The sequence below is a fragment of the Balaenoptera acutorostrata genome, chromosome 1 (genome assembly GCF_949987535.1).
Source record: "Balaenoptera acutorostrata chromosome 1, mBalAcu1.1, whole genome shotgun sequence".
Classification (NCBI taxonomy): Eukaryota; Metazoa; Chordata; class Mammalia; order Artiodactyla; family Balaenopteridae; genus Balaenoptera; species Balaenoptera acutorostrata.
This window is the reverse complement of record NC_080064.1, coordinates 57967632-57985877: the sequence shown is the minus strand read 5'-3', so window position 1 is coordinate 57985877 and position 18246 is coordinate 57967632. Positions and strand designations below refer to the sequence as shown.

Here is an 18246-nt window from a genome sequence, read left to right as displayed (position 1 = left end):
ATGAAGAAACTGGGGCCCAAGTGGCTCAGTAACTTACTGACATTTCACTTTCAGAATATCCTATGTAATACAATAATAGTAGTTAGAATTTTTTGAGCCTCTATTATGTGCTAGGCACTCTGTTAGATACATTACAAACTATTTCATTAAAATCTACCCTGCAAAAGAAGAATTATCTTCCTTTTTAAAGATAAGCATATGTTATAAAAAGAGAAAATTAGAGGTCATGGAGACAGAAGGGTGTGATACAGTGATAAAGGCCGGTCGAAAGTAAGTTCCTATGGTTCAGCCTCCAGAAGCCAAACATATCAAGAGCTGAGTCAAAGAAAACATCAGGGCCTTGAAACTGTTTCTGGTCAGTTAGGAGCGAGTGGTCGTGGGCACCAAGTCTCAGCAAGACCCCTGTGGTTCTATTGTGCCTGCTATAGGCTGTTGAGGACAGAGAAAACCTTGTGCCTCTGGGCAGGAGGAAGTGAATGGAAAAGACTCCTGGCCCCTCGTCCTTGCCCCTGGCCCAGCTAAGCTAAGGATGCTGATAAGTGCTGTCTAAACTGTTATTATGTAAAACATCCAAGTTACCCAGAGCTTCCAGAGTGGTAGCTACACAAGGAGGCTGGAGCTAAGAACAATAGAGGTTCAGCAAAATTAAGTAATTTACTTAAGGTTGAACAGCTAATAAGTAACAGAGTCAAGATTCCAGCCCAAGTCAGTTTTACTGCAGGTCATACTTTCCCACTATACCAAAAGAGGTGTGGAATTAATATCCAGCAACATTTTATTAATTTGTGCTAAGTAAATCCAAATAACTGAGAAAATCCCAATTACATGTTTAATAACAAAATAAGCTAAGGCATATATCTATGATAATTCCTCGGAGAACTTCCTTTAACAAATAGTCAAGAAAAGTTTGTCAATCAAAAGCTTGCACAGAGATGCAATTCTTGAATACTCATAAAGCCTTGAGAATTCTTCAGACTCAATTGGTTTAGTGATTGTTCCTGAACATCCTTTGTAAGCCAATCCCTTTCATAAGGGAAAAGTAGAAGTAAATTTCAATTTGGTACCTGTCACAGGGATTGCAAACCCAAATGTCTCCAGGGGCCAAGCTGCTAACCTAAATAAGTCTTTCAGTAAGGATAACTGAGAAGATTGGCTGGGTGTAAGATAACAGATGAAGAAAGGCTTGAACAGCATTTGAGAATAATGCTTGTTTCCATGGCCTTTTGAAAAGTAGGTGTGGCAGCAGGGGTGGTGGAGTGGCGCTACATACCAAAACCAAACAGTCTCTAGGACTGATGGGTCACCAATTGCAGCCCTGACACAATCATCAAATACTTAGAGTTAATAAAGTCCAAATTAATAAGAATTTTTTTGTTTTTGTTTTGTTTAAAAAACAACTTAAGGGTCCATATGTTTTGTCACACAAAACATTCTCAGACTGATATTTAGTTCAATTCATAAGACTGATGTATTAATATAAGTATAAAACTCTGACACATATGCCTAAGAACTTGGCAACATAACTGCCTAAAAGTGCAACAAAAGCTATAACTATCACATCAGTGATATTTACAGACAAACTGGTGAGATGGTGGCACGTAATTCCTAATTTCAGATGGAGGAACCTAGAAAAATAAAACTAACTCGCTGTGTGGCTCGCTGTGCACATCAAAAACATGGAGGGAAACTGAAATAAGAAGTTGCCAATTTCCAATCTTGATCATTTCACATTTATTTTTCATTTAAAGGGTGAGCATTTCTTTTGTATTTTTAAGCCTGGAATCAAGTTTGCCAATTAAACCATCGCAAGGACCAAAGAGAAGGAGGTGATCTTGGTCATCACCTGAAACACCTGTGACTTTTTCCATCAGGGAAGCTAAAAAGTCTCATTCAGGCAAGAGAAAGAGAGTGACTGTATTGGTCCTCAGATTCCAAATAACTTTTATTTATTTCTACATAAATATCCAGCTTGACAAAATTCTCTAAATTATAGTTGAATTGTTCATTCATTCAGCAAAGACTACTCAAGTCCTTATTAGGCATAGTGGAAGGTACTGAGGATACGGTGGTGAACCAATAGATGTGTTCTATTCCCTCATGGGTTTTACAGTCTAGTGGGGGAGATGGATGGATGAAGAAAACAAATAGATATGTAATTATTAGTTTTAGTAAGTGTGACAAAGGGAAGAATAGGGAAGATTGAGAGAGAATAAGAAGGCGATGTGATTTAGTGTGGGAGTGGGGAGGAGAGTGGGGAGGTCAGGGAAGGCTGAGTGGAGCTGAGATCTGAAGGATGAGTATGAGTCCGGTGAAGAAGGGTGGAAATCCTGTTGCAGGCAGAGGAAACAAGCATACAAAGTCTTGATGTGGGAAAGGACTCAGCAGTTCCCAAGACTGGCAGGTCTGGCTGGAGCTACAAGGATTCTGAGGAGGATGGTGGGAGATGAGGACAGACAGACAAGCAAGAGTGGATGACTCAGGGCCTTGAAGGCAATGGTAACAAGTTTGGATTCTGGTACAGATGCAATGGGAAGCCATCAGAGGACTACGAGCGAGGACAACCTGATTTACCTCAAAAAAGGTCATCTGGTTATTGTGTGTAGGAGTGGGGCAAGACTGGATGCAGGGAGGGAAGGAGGAAAGCAGTTGCTGTGGTCCAGGGAAATGATAGTCATCATTTGGATAGAAGAAGTGATAATAACAGGGAAAAAGTGGCCATTTTAGAGAGAGAATTTTGGATGGAATATCAGGACTTATTGATGGACAAAACTGTCAAGAATGACTTTTTTTGTCTCATCCATTGTCAATAATTAACTTGTAGAGTGGATCATTTTTTAGTAGCATGTATATATGTGTGTGTTGTGTGAACGTGCATGTGCATATATATATATGATAAAGACATCAAATTCAGATTTAATAGGAAATGTGAAGAAGTGTATTTATGTAAACAAATTCACATAAGCTTCTTTGATGCCATACATATAAAGTTCCATCAGAACAATCATTATTACAGTACAATGAAATTACATGTTTAACAAAGAGATTTTCAAGCTTATGTGAAGAGTAGCTCACAGTTCAGATATCATTTGATTTTAGAAGATGCTAATACAACAAATGGATTTTATTCCTTTTATTGGGCTCACTTTCCACCATCCTCATCCATTGTCTATCAGTGATAAGCAAAACAGAAATGACTAAATTGTCACTAATGCAGATTTCATTACTCTAAATGTCTCTTGAGCCACTTGAGATAGTTGGCCATTAAAATACATATATGCACACACACACAATCAGCCACCAACAATTTTTACAGCTGGTAAAAGTTCTGGTATTGAATCTATAAACATATCTGAGTAGCGGTAATTTCAGTACAGTGTATCTCTCTCGCTAAATTACATCTCTCATCTAAGAATAAGGTGCTAAGCCACACACATCTCTAAAAAATTTGTGCAAAATATATTTACCAGCAGAGAAGTTGGGGATTTGGCAGGACGTGTTCTAACCTGCTGAAATTTGTCACCCGAAAGGTCAAAGCAGCTGGCGATGGGTTGTTGGCAAAGTGTCTGGTGATGCCGGCAGGAAAGGACAACACCATTTCTCCAGTAATCTTCACGATACATCTGGCGTATCACAACACGTGAGAGGAAAGAGAGGAAACCTAGGTCAACATGCTGTGAATCAAAGCAGTTGTGAAAAGCAAAGATTTCTGTAACAATATGACACAGCAGAAGAGAGGAAAAGTAAGCTCTTAACAATTCACTCTCAGCTCTTAACTCATTTCTAAAGACCTGAGGACTCAAAGGTTTATTTTAACACTTCTCCAAAGAAGGTGGCTGTTTTGTTGAAGGTGTTTTTGCACCGTTAGAAGAAAAGTGCAGCTTTTTTCTTTCTGTAGAAAAGTCTGTATGTTCACCTCACAAACAGAATAATTTATTCTGGTGATTCTCTCTCTCTTTGACTGCTGAATTGATGGCAGCATATTTGAAGATACTAAATTGCACAATGTTATTACACTATTCACTGGGACTTATTTTAGTTCTCTGAGTAATGTGATTGATGCCTTGAGTGTGTTCTTTTATGGACACATGGGGTAAATTTCCTGCTTCCCACTTAATTAGATCTTTATTCCATTAACTTGTCTATCTGGTTGAAATTATAAAATCAGTCATATATATAAGTTAACACAGTTGGATCATAATTTGGAAGGAATAATAATCCTTTTTAAAAAAGGGCTTTATTGAAGTATAGTCAATATATAATAACTGGTGCTTATTTATAGTGTAAATTTCCATCATTTTTGACATAATCTACATCTTTGAAACCATCACACAATCAAGATAATCAAGATATCTAACGTCCTTAAGAGTCTCCTCCTGTGTTTTTGTTTTCCTCTCTCCTGCCCTTCTCCATCCTTTCCCTCTCTGTCCCTTGGTAATTACTAATATATTTTCTGACATTACATATTAGTTTGGACTTTCTAAAATTTTATATAAACAGAATTGTAAGGTGTGTGATTTTGTTTTTTTTTTGGTCTGATGTTTTCCACTCAGCATAATTATTTTCAGATTCATCCATGTAGCACGTGAATCAATAGTTCATGTCTTTTTATTGCTGGGTGGAATATGGAAATACCACAGGTTCGTTTTGCAAATTCATTCACTTGTTGAAGAACATTTGGATACTTTCTGTCTTTTGCCTATTACAAATAAAGCTGTGATGAATATGTGTGTACAAGCCTGTGTATGGGCACATGCTCTTATTTCTCTTGGATAAATATATGACTGGATCACATGATAGGTGTACCTTTAACTTTTTAAGAAACTGCCAAACTGTTTTCTGAAGTGGAAAATACAGCTGAGTGTGAGAGTTTCAGTTCCTCCCCATCCTCACCAACACTTGGTAGGATCTGTCTTTTTAGTTTGTCATTCTCATAGGTGAGTAACAGTATTTCATTGTTGTTTTAATCTGCATTTCCCTAATGGCTAAGGATCTTAGCACCTTTTCACGTGCTTATTTGTCATCAGTTATTTACTCAGGTGAAGTGTCTGCTCAGATTTTTTGCCAGTTTTTTAAATTGAGTTTTCTGTTCTCTTATTAATTTGGGGTTTTTTTTGGTACATTCTGGATATAAGTATTTTATCGAATACATGCTTTGCAAAGAATTTTTTTCCCCAGTCGGTGGCTTGTTTTTTTTTCTTTCTCTTAAGAGTAATTTGAAGAGCAGCAATTTTAAATTCATCAGTTTATTCTTTTATGGGTTGTAGCTAATCACTTTATTCTTTTGGAGTCTTATCTGAGAAATCTTTGCTAAATCCAAGGTCACAAACATTTCACCTATGTTTTATTCTAGAAATTTTTAATTTTTAGTTTTACATTTAGCTTTATGATCTATTTTCGGTTAATTTCTGTATGTTTTCTGTGAGGTATGGGTCCAAGTTCATTCTTTAGTGTGCGGATATGGGTATCTAATTGTTCTATCACCATTTGTTGAATTTATCCACTTGGTAATTTTGTTGAAATTCAGTTGTCCATATATGTGTGGACCTATTTCTAAATTCCCTATTCTGTTCCATTGATCTATTTTGTCCGCCTTTACACCAATCCCACACTGTCTTTTTTTTTTTTTTTTTTTTTTCTTTCGTGTGAGGGCTTTCTCTAGTTGCGGCAAGTGGGGGCCGCTCTTCATCGCGGTGCGCGGGCCTTTCACTATCGCGGCCCCTCCCGTTGCGGGGCACAGGCTCCAGACGCGCAGGCTCAGTAGTTGTGGCTCACGGGCCCAGTTGCTCCGTGGCATGTGGGATCTTCCCAGACCAGGGCTCGAACCCGTGTCCCCTGCATTGGCAGGCAGATTCTCAACCACTGCACCACCAGGGAAGCCCTCCCACACTGTCTTGATTGCTGCAGCTTTAAAGTTATTCTGAGATCAAGTATTAGTCTACCAACTCTGTTCTCTTTCAAAATTGTTTTGGCTATTTTAAGTTCTTTGTATTTCCACATGAAACTTAGGATCATTGTGTCAATTTCTACATAAAATCAGTGGAGTTCCAATTCACCCTTTACTGTCTGCTCTGAGAGAATCAGTATTGGGCCATTAATATATTTTTTCTTTGCCAACGTAACAGGCACTATCTTACTTTTTGTCAGTAGAGGGCACTAGAAAGACATTGCAGGAAGAAGAGAATTTTCCCTTCCTGGTTCCAGTGCGCTTGCTGGGCAGTCCTCTGCAGTACTCAAGGCTTTTCTAGAGCTAGGCTCCTGCAGTGCAGGAGGCACGTGGCACCCAGGAGTGTGGGTACTGCAACCCATGTGGCTTTGCTAGTGCCCAGTGACGCTGGCAGCTTCCACAGCCTCTGGCTCCTGAGGTACGTGTGGCTGGGCTGCCCCAGTGCCCAGCTCTTTGAATGCAGATGGGGTCCCTGGCTCCAGGCTCCTATCATATGCACACCTTCTCCATAGCCAGCTTCTGCAGTGCATGGTGGTCTGTGGTACCCACGGGCCATTAGCTTCCTCGGGCACCCTCCTCAGCCAGTTTTGCAGTGGAGCGTGCCTCGGTGAGACGCCTCCCACGAACGCCTGTGGGTCTGCTGGGCTCTCCCTATGCCACGGCCTGGAAACTCTCCAGGAAGTCGGTTGGGGCAACCATAGGGCACATCTCACCTCCCAGGGGTCACTGTCCTTCACCTGAGGTCCTGTGTCTTGCAAATCATTGTTTCATATATTTTGTCTGTTTCTGCAGTGTTTTCAGGTAGAAGGGTAAATTGGTCCCTGTTATTCCACCTTAACCAGAAGCAGAAATCTCAAAAAGATTATTCTTCTTTGGGAAATGGTAAATATTTAAAATGAGTGAACTTCTTTATAACTTTCCTATACATCTGGATAATTGATCCTTGTACCGTTTCTGCAACTTTAAGTGCAGGAGTGTACTTTCTAGGGAAATTGAGGTTAATAAATGAAAACTTCGCTCACACTTGAATATAGGAAACTCTATTTGCCCCATAGTCACCTTGTATGCTGTGTAACTGTGATCGATGAGGCACAAGTGGCTCAGATGAGATGGTCCTTGACACACATTCAAAACAGCTTGTGTGAAGAACTGCTATAGCCTTGTATGTGTAAGGCTGGGTTTGGGGTAGAGGTGGAGGGTAGGTGAGCTTCCTAAAGTTGCCATGTGCCCCCTCCTCCCACTCAGATAATATCATCCCTAACTCTGAACTGCTCTGAATAAGAATTCTGGTTTCTGGAAGTTTGCCCCTCCATCTCTGCTGGAGAATATTGCGGATCTCCCAGTTTGGTGCCAACTCTGCTGTCTTCCTTCTCTGTCTTTTAGATCCCTAAGGCTTGCTTGATTTACTGGTGATGAATTGGTGCTAAGCCTGGACTTCCCCTTAAGCTGAGTCTACTCTTAATGTTTTTCAATATGTGGGCAAGAAAACTTTTATTTGATAACTCTAGAAGAAAATACCAACTAGTCAGAGCACTTGTTAAATTAGACTTCAGCACCTACCATCACTCAGTACACTGTTAGCAGTGATTGCTCAAATGTTTTTTTAATTGGTAAGGAATCTGCTCAGTTTCTTTTCCAGGTTGCTCAAAATGAGCTCTAAGTGGTGTCTTGGTGGAGGATAAAGTTTCTCTTTTGAAAGAAAGTCAGCAAGGGGAGGAGGTGGAATTTACTAAGTCAATAAACATTTATCAATGCCTAACTATGTAAGTTGGGGTTGTTTGTTTTTGTTGTGAGTGGGGAGGCAATTAAAAAATGAGCAAAAGACATATATACACTAATATGTGTAAAATAGATAACTAATAAGAACCTGCTGTATAAAAAATAAATAAAATAAAATTCAAAAAAAAAAAATGAGCAAAAGAGCCCCTGCCTTCAAAGGGCTTACAGTGTCGGGTGGGCTATGAGAGAAGTAGTCAGTATAAGCCAACAGAGGAAGCACCCAGCCTCCTCAGTTACATTACATTTCTGAACTGCATCTCAATTGTCAGAGTCAGAACTTTGGTGATTTATTAATCCATCCAGTGTCTAAGTCGATCTGAAATTTTCTATATAAAAATTAACATTTTCAACCTATGCTCACTCACTAAAGGAAGGTCTTTGTTCAACAGTAATGATGGTTCCTATCAGTGTGTGATGTAGCTACATTTCATGTGAGTTTAAATCATGGAAATCTGAAATACCGCAAGATGGAAATACTGACACAGGTACTTTATGAAGTAAATTTAAAACCATATGAATCCCCGCAAATGAAACATCCGTCTAGAATGGCAAGATTTCCAAGTCAACGGGTCAAGTGTCTTGTAAACTGGGTTCTCCCTGTTACCACAGGCAGCATCATGTTATCTGGTCAACAGAAACACTGGCCAATTCTGGTCAGGAAATGTGTGGATTTGATTTATGTGAGGTCATCAGAAATACATGCCTCTCGTAAAGTGTAAGTTCTACTGCTTTGATAACTAAGCTCATGGTTTTCTGTTCAAGCATATATACTTCTGCACATAGGCTGCTTCCCTTCCTTTATTTATCTTCCCCTTTTATTGACTTGGGTACCAGGCAAAAACTCCTTTTCATATTCAAGACTCAGTTCAAAGGCAGGCCTTTCCAAGGCCTTCCTTAATATCTTCTCCATTCAGCCCTCTTTAGTTTTTCCTTTCTTTAGTTTCCTTGGACAAATGGACAGACTTTTTAAAAAACTGTTTTGTAATTTCTTGCACATATTTACTACTGTGAAGGCAAGTACTGTGTCTTAGGTTCTGGGAAAGCAAAGGTGCAAAACACAGAACCCAGGACAGACTAGGAACTCAATAAAGTGTTTTAAAAATAAATTCATACATTTAACAATTATATATTCGCTGCCTAATCAATGTACCAGGCATTGTGTAACGCACTAGAATGGGCAGTGAGAAACAGGACAAACGTGGTCTTGAGCAAACTTCTAGTTTAAGCAGGGAGACATACACTTGAATAACTAATTGAAATATGGTGATAAGGGAAGGATAGACTATAACTGAGAAGCCTAAGGTTTTCTTGGGAATTATAGAATTAGTTCCTAGCACCAGAGGTGTTCAAATAGGAGCTAATAACGGGAAATGTGTTTCCCCCAGGTGGCAGCAAAGTCAAGGAGTTCTCTGCCTTTGAGCTACTGAGAAAGACTCAGATGTCAGAATACCAGTAGTAGATTTTTGTTTCCAATGTATGGTCTGAAAACAAATGGGGAAGTCTTTGATACAGGATGAGAGAGAACCACAGGCAAAACAAACCCATATGCTTTTTCTGCATCATTTCTCTATGTGGCGCTGTGTTTGGCTTTACCCTCCTCCCCACCTCTCCCCATGATGGAACTTTTGAACTTGAGTTGTTTCTTTGAAAGTGAATAACAAAGGAACAGCAATTAAAGTGATTCACTGCTTGGAGATGAAATTAAGTTTAGAAGAATGTCACTTCATGATCTGTTCATAAATTTCAGATCTCATAATGTCAATGAAATATACTAAATCTCCCATCTACCAATATACAGTATACACTACAGCTACTTATGGCAATATAATTGGAAAAAGACTCAATATATGCAGTCATTCACAGACCAAAGGCTCAGCTAATTTGGAAGGCATAGGAAAAGCACTAATATTAACTTGGCTCAAGTACCACATCACTGGAATGCTAAAGTCATGGACACCAGGCTCACTGGTACAGACCTCCGCAGACACTTGTCAGAGTGTGCTGGGGAAACTGAAACAAGAAGAAGAACCCAGCTTGTACAGGGACTGGTAGGCTGCTATACCACTTCTTGGGATTTAAAAAAGATTATTATTAAGGACTTCTTAACTCCCATTGCCCCATCTCTACACCTCTCCTATAGTGGACTTTGCATTATAGTTATGTACAAGTTTTATTTTCCATATCAGCTGTCTTCACCACCAATATATCCCTGTCTAGCACAATGGCGGCCACATAGTAGATATTCCGTAAATGTTAGGTGAGTAATTCAACTCAACTTGTTCAGCAAATATGCACTGGGTACTCCATGCCAGGTCCTGTTTTAGGTACTGAGGATATAACAATGAACAAAATACTTAAAGTCCCAGCTCTCATGAAGCTTACACTCTAGTGGGGGAAGGGACAGACAGTGGACATTGAAAACATGGAACATGTTAATTAGCATGTTCATTAATTAGAAAACAGGAAGTATGTTAACTACGAAGGAAGAGAAAGTGAAGTAGGGAGAAAGGAAGTGTTGACAGCGTAGGGGGCAGGAGAATTGCTGTTTTACATAGAAGGTCTCTGATAAATCTGCTGAAGAATCATGAAGGAAGTGAGGGGGCAAGTCACTCAGATAGTTGCGAGATTTCACTAAGGTGGAAGAAGCAACAAATGCAAAGACCCTGAGGTGCAGATGGGGTTGGGCTGATGAAAGAAAAACAGCCATGAAGCCAGAGTGGCTAGAGGGGAGTGATTAAGGACGAGGGTGACGGAGACAAGATCAGAGAGGTGGCAACTGGGATGGGTCGTGAAGGACAAACCTTATAGACCATTATGAAGCATTTGGTTTTAACTTTGAACAAGTTAGGAAGATTTTGAGCTGAGGAGTGACATGTTACATTGAAAATAGATTTTAGGGGGGACCAGAAGTGGAAGTACCCTTACTACCAATTGGATCTCTCTGAATAAATGAATGAATAAATGAATGAATGAAAGCCAATTAGTAAGCAGACAAAAAAGCATTCATTCTCGTGTGATCCCTAGTGTTTTTCACTCCATTATAGACACCTCTCCACATTTTAGACTACTCATTTTTTTTTAGGGTGTGCTTCTACCTGCAATTCAGGGTAGCCTGAGCTTTCTAAGGTCTAGGTCAGTCAGTAATAAGTAGTCTTTAGAACTGGTGTGACAGAAAGTCATGCAAATTCTTTACTCAAAGAAGAGTCTACAGAAGAAACATGTATGTATGTATACAAAGTCTGTATACAACCTAAGCTAATGATGCTTACTTTTCTCTAACAGTTCAAATGCATACTCTGTATGAGGAGCTTTTAGTTGCTGTTGATGCACGGCCGTGGCAAATGATCTTTCTGCTCTGAAGATGAAAAAGAAGAGACGTGGGAGAAACCAGAACGCGATAGCCTGAATGCTTGTGTTCTCCCAAAATTTATATATTTAAACCTAATCCCCGATGTGATGATATTTGGGACGTGATTAGGTTATGAGGATAGGATGCTCAAGAATGAGATTAGTGCCTTTATAAAAGAGACCCACAAAGTTCCTTAGCCCTTTCCAGTATGTAAGATTCCGATGAACCAGGAAGCTGGCTCTCATCAGATACCGAATCTGCCGGGGCCTTGGTTTTGGACTTTCCAGCCTCCAGAATTTTGAGAAATAAATTTCCGTTATTTATAAGCCAGTCTGTTATAGCAGCGCAAATGAACTAAGACACCAGCGTCCACAGTATTTGTTTCTCTGCAAAACTCTGGGCCCAGAATAAAACCTAAATGCTGTTTAAAAGGATATTTAGGGAGATTGATAGATCTCAGTGGCTAGAACGGAGTGCAGTTACTAATTATATTAGTTTTCCAGCATAATATTGTTAGATTTAGACTTAAAAAAAAAACAAACTAGTGTTTCTGAAGTATAAAGAGGGTTAACAATTAGTCATATAGATTTTCACTTAAAATTGAGTTCCAAGTACTAATTATACTTATCACTATTTCAAAAATGTTTATAAAACAGTCTAGTGTTCTATATGCACATTTAATTTTTTCTCTCATCTTTATTTCCACGGCTACCAAGGTTTTCTAATCTCTAGTCCCTGCAAGTAAAAAATAAAAAGCAATTCTTTCCTCACCTAGGTTTGTCCTTTGTTTATACATCAGATTCAGACCTGGAATTGTATTAGTGACACACTTGAAAACCAGTTTGACTTAGATGTTTAGTTTTCAGTGTAGACTAATAATTGCCCCTAACTTTTTTTTTTTTGAATCTGAACCCCTTTGTGAAATTGATGAACACTGTAGAGTGTCTACGGACAAATGTGCATGTGCACACACACATTAGGTATGAAATATAATTTCAGGGGATCCATAGACTTCCTGAACCCCATCCATGGGACACCTTATAGAGAAGCATGTGCATTCAGGTAAGGTCCATTGTCAAGATGTACTGATAAAAGTGTAATCAGGCTCATGTAAATAGAGAGTGGTACATTTTTATCTAAAATTTTTACTTTGCTGTGATTATTTTTTTGACTAGTTTTTCCTTACTTAACAAGGGTAACACATAACTTGTCCTCTTACATATCTGCATGTTATGGAAAGGTGGTTTTATTCCAGGTTCTCATTCCAATGCACCATTGTTTCAGTTTATATGTGGGTGACTCCCACCCAGGAAAGACTAAGACAATAAAGACATGATCTAGACATTTCCTTTTGTGAGATAATACATTTTCTCATTGCTGATGGAGTTGGTTGTGTTTTCTGTAACCTGCAACCAAAACTGAATCAGAGGTTTCCGTATTAGTTTAGATTACTGGACCTTTTGGCATATTTTTTAAAAAGCAATGAATTAATATTCCTAATCAAATTAATTCTAGGTATGCCACCTGTTACTGTTGACTGGATTTTTTTTTTTTTTTGGTTTTAGGATATGGAATGAAATAATTATATGTAGGGTGTCCCCACTGAATTGGATAGAGTTTGGAGAATACAATGGACCAAGCCCCAGGCTTACTTGCTCGGATCTGCTCCTTTGAAGTAGGCATTGACCGTTTCTGTAAATGCTGCTGCAACAGGGAGGGTGTCCTGGGCTCCCATGGTTAGGGGGCTGGGTCCCCTGGAAGAACCTGCATGAAATGAAAAATCTTCATTTAATATGGATCAGAGCCATCTTAGTATATGTGGAACTAAAAGCCCATTAAAGGATTAGAGGGTGAAATCTAATTACTGAAAAAAAAAGCAATGTGCTAAGAGCCATAACTGTATATTCAACATAGAGCTCAAGTATTTAAAAGGAAATATTTGGCTGGTTTACAGACAAACACACTCGAAATTAATTCAATGATGTATTTTACTATGGAAAAAAATCCAAGCAGAAGAATAAAGTCATAGGGGGTTTCAATGTTTTACATAAAGCATAAGGCAGTATTTGCATGACAGTTTGTACAGCAGGGAGTTAGTAAGAAAATTATTAGCTTCCTATTTGAGCCTTCACCTTATACAATTGCCCATACACTCAAAACTATTTGCATTTCTTCATTTTAAAGAGACAAGCAGCCATGGAGCACCATGTTACACATTGTCCTTTTCTGGGGTGTTTCCATTTCAAAAAGTCCAATTACCCTCAGATCAAGTAGGCTCAAGTGTATATGTCCCCAAACACTCACAACCCAAACGTCCACCTTGACTTAGCACAAACACATCAAGGCATCAATTCACAGTATTAAAAATAACAGTTTACTGACCATTTACTACATACCAGGCACTACACTGGATACCTTACAAGAATTACCACATTCAAGCCCCACATCAGCCCTGTGGGATAGGCATTATTATTCCCATTTTACAGAAAGAAAACTGAAGCTCAAAGAGCTAAGTGACTTGCCCAAGATACAGTTAGTTAAGTGGCAAAACTAAAATTCAAACCTCGGTTTGCCATCCTATAAAGCTCATGCTTTTCCCCAACTGTTTATACCATATTGTTTGTCTAAATGAAACATTTTCCTGTATGTTTTTGATACAACTTGAGGTTCCCAAAAGGAGCGAAGTTTAGGATTGTTGTCTTCATTAACAATCTCTAGACATGGTACTGAAGAGTAAAGTTTTATAAGGACAAAGTATTTAATTATGTCACACATTCACTGCTTCTCCTTCTTATCACACAAAACACATTTACTCTTCCCCACCTCATCACAGACTACGTGTTATGCTTTTTATCTTTTACCTTTAGTAACTTTCATACTCTTCTCTGATTATGAAAAGATCTACCTTTGTAGATTTCCCTCCTCAGTAAAGTTTTCCTTGATAATTCTAGTTCATCTTAGTCTCTACATTTTCTATCTTCCCTTGTCTTTCAATATCTTGGATGTAGTAATTGATCACCAACAAACATTGGCTTATTATCTGCTATGTATCAGGCATTATGGTAGGTGCTGGGGATTCAGAGATAATTAAACATAATCCTTGTTCTTAAGAAATAGGTTTTTGTTGTTTACGAGCCACGCCTCGAGTGGTATTTTGTTACAGCAGTCAGAATGGACTGAGGCATGCAGTCCGGCCCAGATCTATCCTTCCTCACCTCTTGTCTCTCTTTCCAACAACGCTATACCTTAGCTGTGTTCACCTCTGGGCACTACAGTCCTTATTGTGGGTTTAATCAATAATGCCAGAGAAGGAAAAAACATCAAGATTTTACAAAGAACCCTTTTACCTTAAAGGATCCACAGTTTACAATTCTAATTTCTTCACATCCCTATACATTGCAATTAATATGCCATCTTCTATTTTACTTTTTTCATTTATTACACAAGTTTCCTTATTGCTACCTGGTCTACATATCATTTCCATGAGTATATATTATTCTACAAAAATTCTCCAAATGTTGGGTCCTTTCTAGGTAGAAATTATTCTAAATCCATCTTTGTAAAAGTTGGTCTTTTCCTTTTAATTATTTTTTTAAGATATAGTTTTATTACCACAAAGTGGGATGACCCAACCATAAGGCAGATAAATTTTTGATTGTTAAGAATGCCAGGTTATTTTACTTTATTTTTAAAAATAAATTTATTTATTTTATTTATTTATTTTTGGCTGTGTTGGGTCTTCATTGTTGCATGCAGGCTTTCCCTAGTTGCGGTGAGCAGGGCTATTTATTTGTTGCAGTGGCTTCTCTTGTTGCGGAGCACGGGCTCTAGAGCGCAGGCTCAGTAGCTGTGGCTCGCGGGCTCTAGAGTGCAGGCTTAGTAGTTGTGGTGCACGGGCTTAGTTGCTCCGTGGCATGTGGGATCTTCCCAGACCAGGGATCGAACCTGTGTCCCCTGCATTGGCAGGCAGACTCTTAACCACCGCGCCACCAGGGAAGTCCCCCAGATTATTTTACATAAAGATTATACTCAGTGAAAATGCTATTAGTAATAAATGAATGCTTCTGTTCCCCTGCAGTACCTTAGAGAGTCTTTGTTACTATGATTATTGGAAAACTGGGCTAAAACCAGGAGAGTGTCTAAGATGCTGAGAAATTCAAACCTTATGGCCTAAGATGACTAAGAGGGGCCTCAAAACTATTTTCAAATATCTGAAATAATATTACCAGACAGTGACTCTAGGGACCAGAGTTCATGGCCATGGATCTCCAAGTTAATAGCTTTGTGACCTTGGGCAAGTGAATTATCTTTAGGTTTTCTCAACCATAAAATGAAGGCAATAGACCACGTCATCCCTGTGTGTTAGGATTCTATAATTTTAAGTTGTTTATAGGAATTTAAGGAGTTTTAAACAGTAGGAACAATTTTCTCACACAGAAATAAGCTGCTTTGAAAACTGTATCCCTTCACTGGCGGTTTTAGTGAATCTGCCAAATATTTACTGGGTCTCTACTATGTGTAAGATACTGGTGGGAACACAAATATGTAAACTTTCAGGAAATAAGTTACAAGCATATAGGAAACCCAGTAACAATAACATATACAAACAATTGCTTAAGACAATATCTCAAGTGACAGCACTATGAGGTTTTTCACTGCAAGATTAATTGTCCAATGAGTAGAACAGGAAATTCTACTCCTTGATTTAACAAAAAGAAGCTCAGGCTCTGGTGTCACATAGACTTGGGTGTGAATCCCAATGCCTCCACTTACAATCTGCTATGACCAGGAGCAAGCTATTTAATATGTCTGTCACTCAGTTTCCTCATCTTTAAAATAAAATATCAATAGATAATAATATCTATGTTAAAGGTTTGTGGTAGACATCAAATGGGATATCCTTAGCATGGTATGTACTTGAAAAAACATCTTCTTCTTCTTCTTGTTTTTGTTGCTGTTATTTTGTCAGGGTGAGTTTTACTAAGGTTGTTGAATTAAAGTTTGTTCTTTGAATTTGAATAGTTATTGAGGTAGAGAATGAAGGGAGATACCACAAATGGTACTCCTCACTGAGCAAGGAGATAGACCAACATTTTCAGGCTCCTTCCAACCCCACATTTCTTTTATCATAAGAACAATGAATTCTATCATGCATGTTTAATTTTTTTGTGTATTACATGGGTGGCTATCATATCTATTCAAGTTGCTTGGTATAATGCTTGGACTCATAGGAGATGAAAGTTAGTTGAATGCATATTTGTCTGTTGATTCATTCGAATGTGAGTTCCTGCAATAAGTAGGCATTGTGCTAGTTGCTGAGGGATTCACAGAAATGTATGAGATGTACTCTTCCCTTCATGGAGCTTATAGTATAAAAGGGGACTATAATATTAAATACAAATGAAAGACAAAGCACTACATGAAGTTAGATAATATTGATAGTTAAGTATTATAATTATTATATTATTATTAATGATAATTTTTAAAGAATTCAATGTCGAAATAGTAATTATTATGTGTGTCCTACAATAAAATAAAATAGCAAACACTAATATGGCTTTTTGTTCTTTATACATTGAGGGGATAAACAGGTTCAGTATAATTATCTCTATTGCACTAGCCCAAGTTCACTCTGCTAGTAAGTGGTAAAGCTGAAATCCAACCCTAGGTCTCCCAATGCTAACAAAAACAGTAGTAGCAACAACGAAAACTTTGTATCTCTTATTGCATACTAAGAACTATTCCTGTATTACCTCTTAATCCTGATAACACCCCTATTAGGGAACTACCATTGTTATCCCTGTTTTCCAGAGGAGGAAACTGAGGTTACAAATCATTCGGTAGCCTTGCCCACAGTCACCCAGTTAGTAAGCAGTAAGAACAGCATTGGGATGCAAACCTAGTACTTCCTGACTCTGGATCCTGAACTCTTACCTACTCTGCTCACAGAACATAGAAGTCAGAACAAAATTATGTCAGGCATCCGAGGGTGCATATCGGGTCCCCCAAGAAGGACAATTTGCTGCCATTACCTTGTCAAGTTCTGACAAAATAGCAGTTCCAGGGTCGTGGAAAGCAATTGCCATGCACACTTAGGGAGTTTTGAGAAATGGAAAAAGGCACACAGAGTCACTATCATGTGATGAAATTTTCTGAAAGGCAGTTTTCTGTGACTCTCATTACCAAGCAAGGGTATACACACACACACACACACACACACACACAAAACCTAAGGCTAAAGAAAAATTAGTATGACATCTTTAAAAGAAGAGGTCATCCTACTATATAGCACAGGGAACTATACTCAATATTTTGTAATAACCTATAAGGGAAAAGAATCTGAAAAAGAATATGTGTATGTATATATATATATATATATATATATATATATATATATATATATATATATATATGTAAAACTGAATCACTGTGCTGTACACCTGAAATGAACACAGCATTGTAAATCAACTAAAAAAAGTCAATAAAAAAAGAAAAAGATAAGGTTGTTAATTTGTGAAAGCATTTCCTGAGTAGTCAATTGAAATATGAATGTGAGTATGGAGTAGGGGCTGTAAACGTAAAAATATTAAAGGAGAAAGGGAAAAGGGAGAGCGATTTTAGAAGAGAAAGGGAAAGATACAAATAAAAAAGAGGGAGAAAAGGAAGCGAAATACCCAGGTACAGAAATTGAGTAAGAGTACAAGGTTTACTTGATAAATAAATGGCTGTTTGAGTCCCGGGTTCCACAGAGACGCCTTGGTACCACGCCACTGCCGGTCCTTTGTGTGGAGGGGAAGCGTGTCCTCACGGTGTGTCCAGAGCAAGCCTGTCCGGTCCCCCTGTGCCCCTGTTCTGGACACTTTACTCCATTTTCTGTATAATGTTTTCCACTTTGCAAAGTTGAAATTTAGAACTTTTTTCACATCAAAGCCAGCTCATGAAGAAGACTTATTTTCAGTTGTTTTAAATATAATATGAATTTATGTCAGAGTAGTGCTTCCCTCAGGGGTGTTTGTAGCGTTTGTCACTATAGGTTCAGTAAATGGTAATAGCTGTTATTTATTGTGTCCTAACTCTGTGTGATGCTTCATATGCATTATCTCCTTTAATGCACACAAACACCTCACCAAGTAGGTGCTATTTTTAACAACCTTTTCTTACAGATGAGGAAACT

General features: G+C 38.4%; 1 protein-coding gene across 17 annotated transcripts in view; it reads right to left on the bottom strand.

Moving 5' to 3' along the window:
• Positions 1-18246, bottom strand: part of SGIP1 (SH3GL interacting endocytic adaptor 1) — a 224863-nt gene that overhangs the window by 22909 nt on the left and 183708 nt on the right. For all 17 annotated transcript variants that reach the window (XM_057530639.1, XM_057530689.1, XM_057530695.1 and 14 more), the window contains 2 exons: positions 12725-12836; positions 3465-3620 (listed from right to left, as the gene is read on the bottom strand). In XM_057530639.1, the coding sequence (XP_057386622.1) occupies positions 3465-3620; positions 12725-12836 (268 nt within the window). The remainder of the gene's footprint in view (positions 1-3464; positions 3621-12724; positions 12837-18246) is intronic.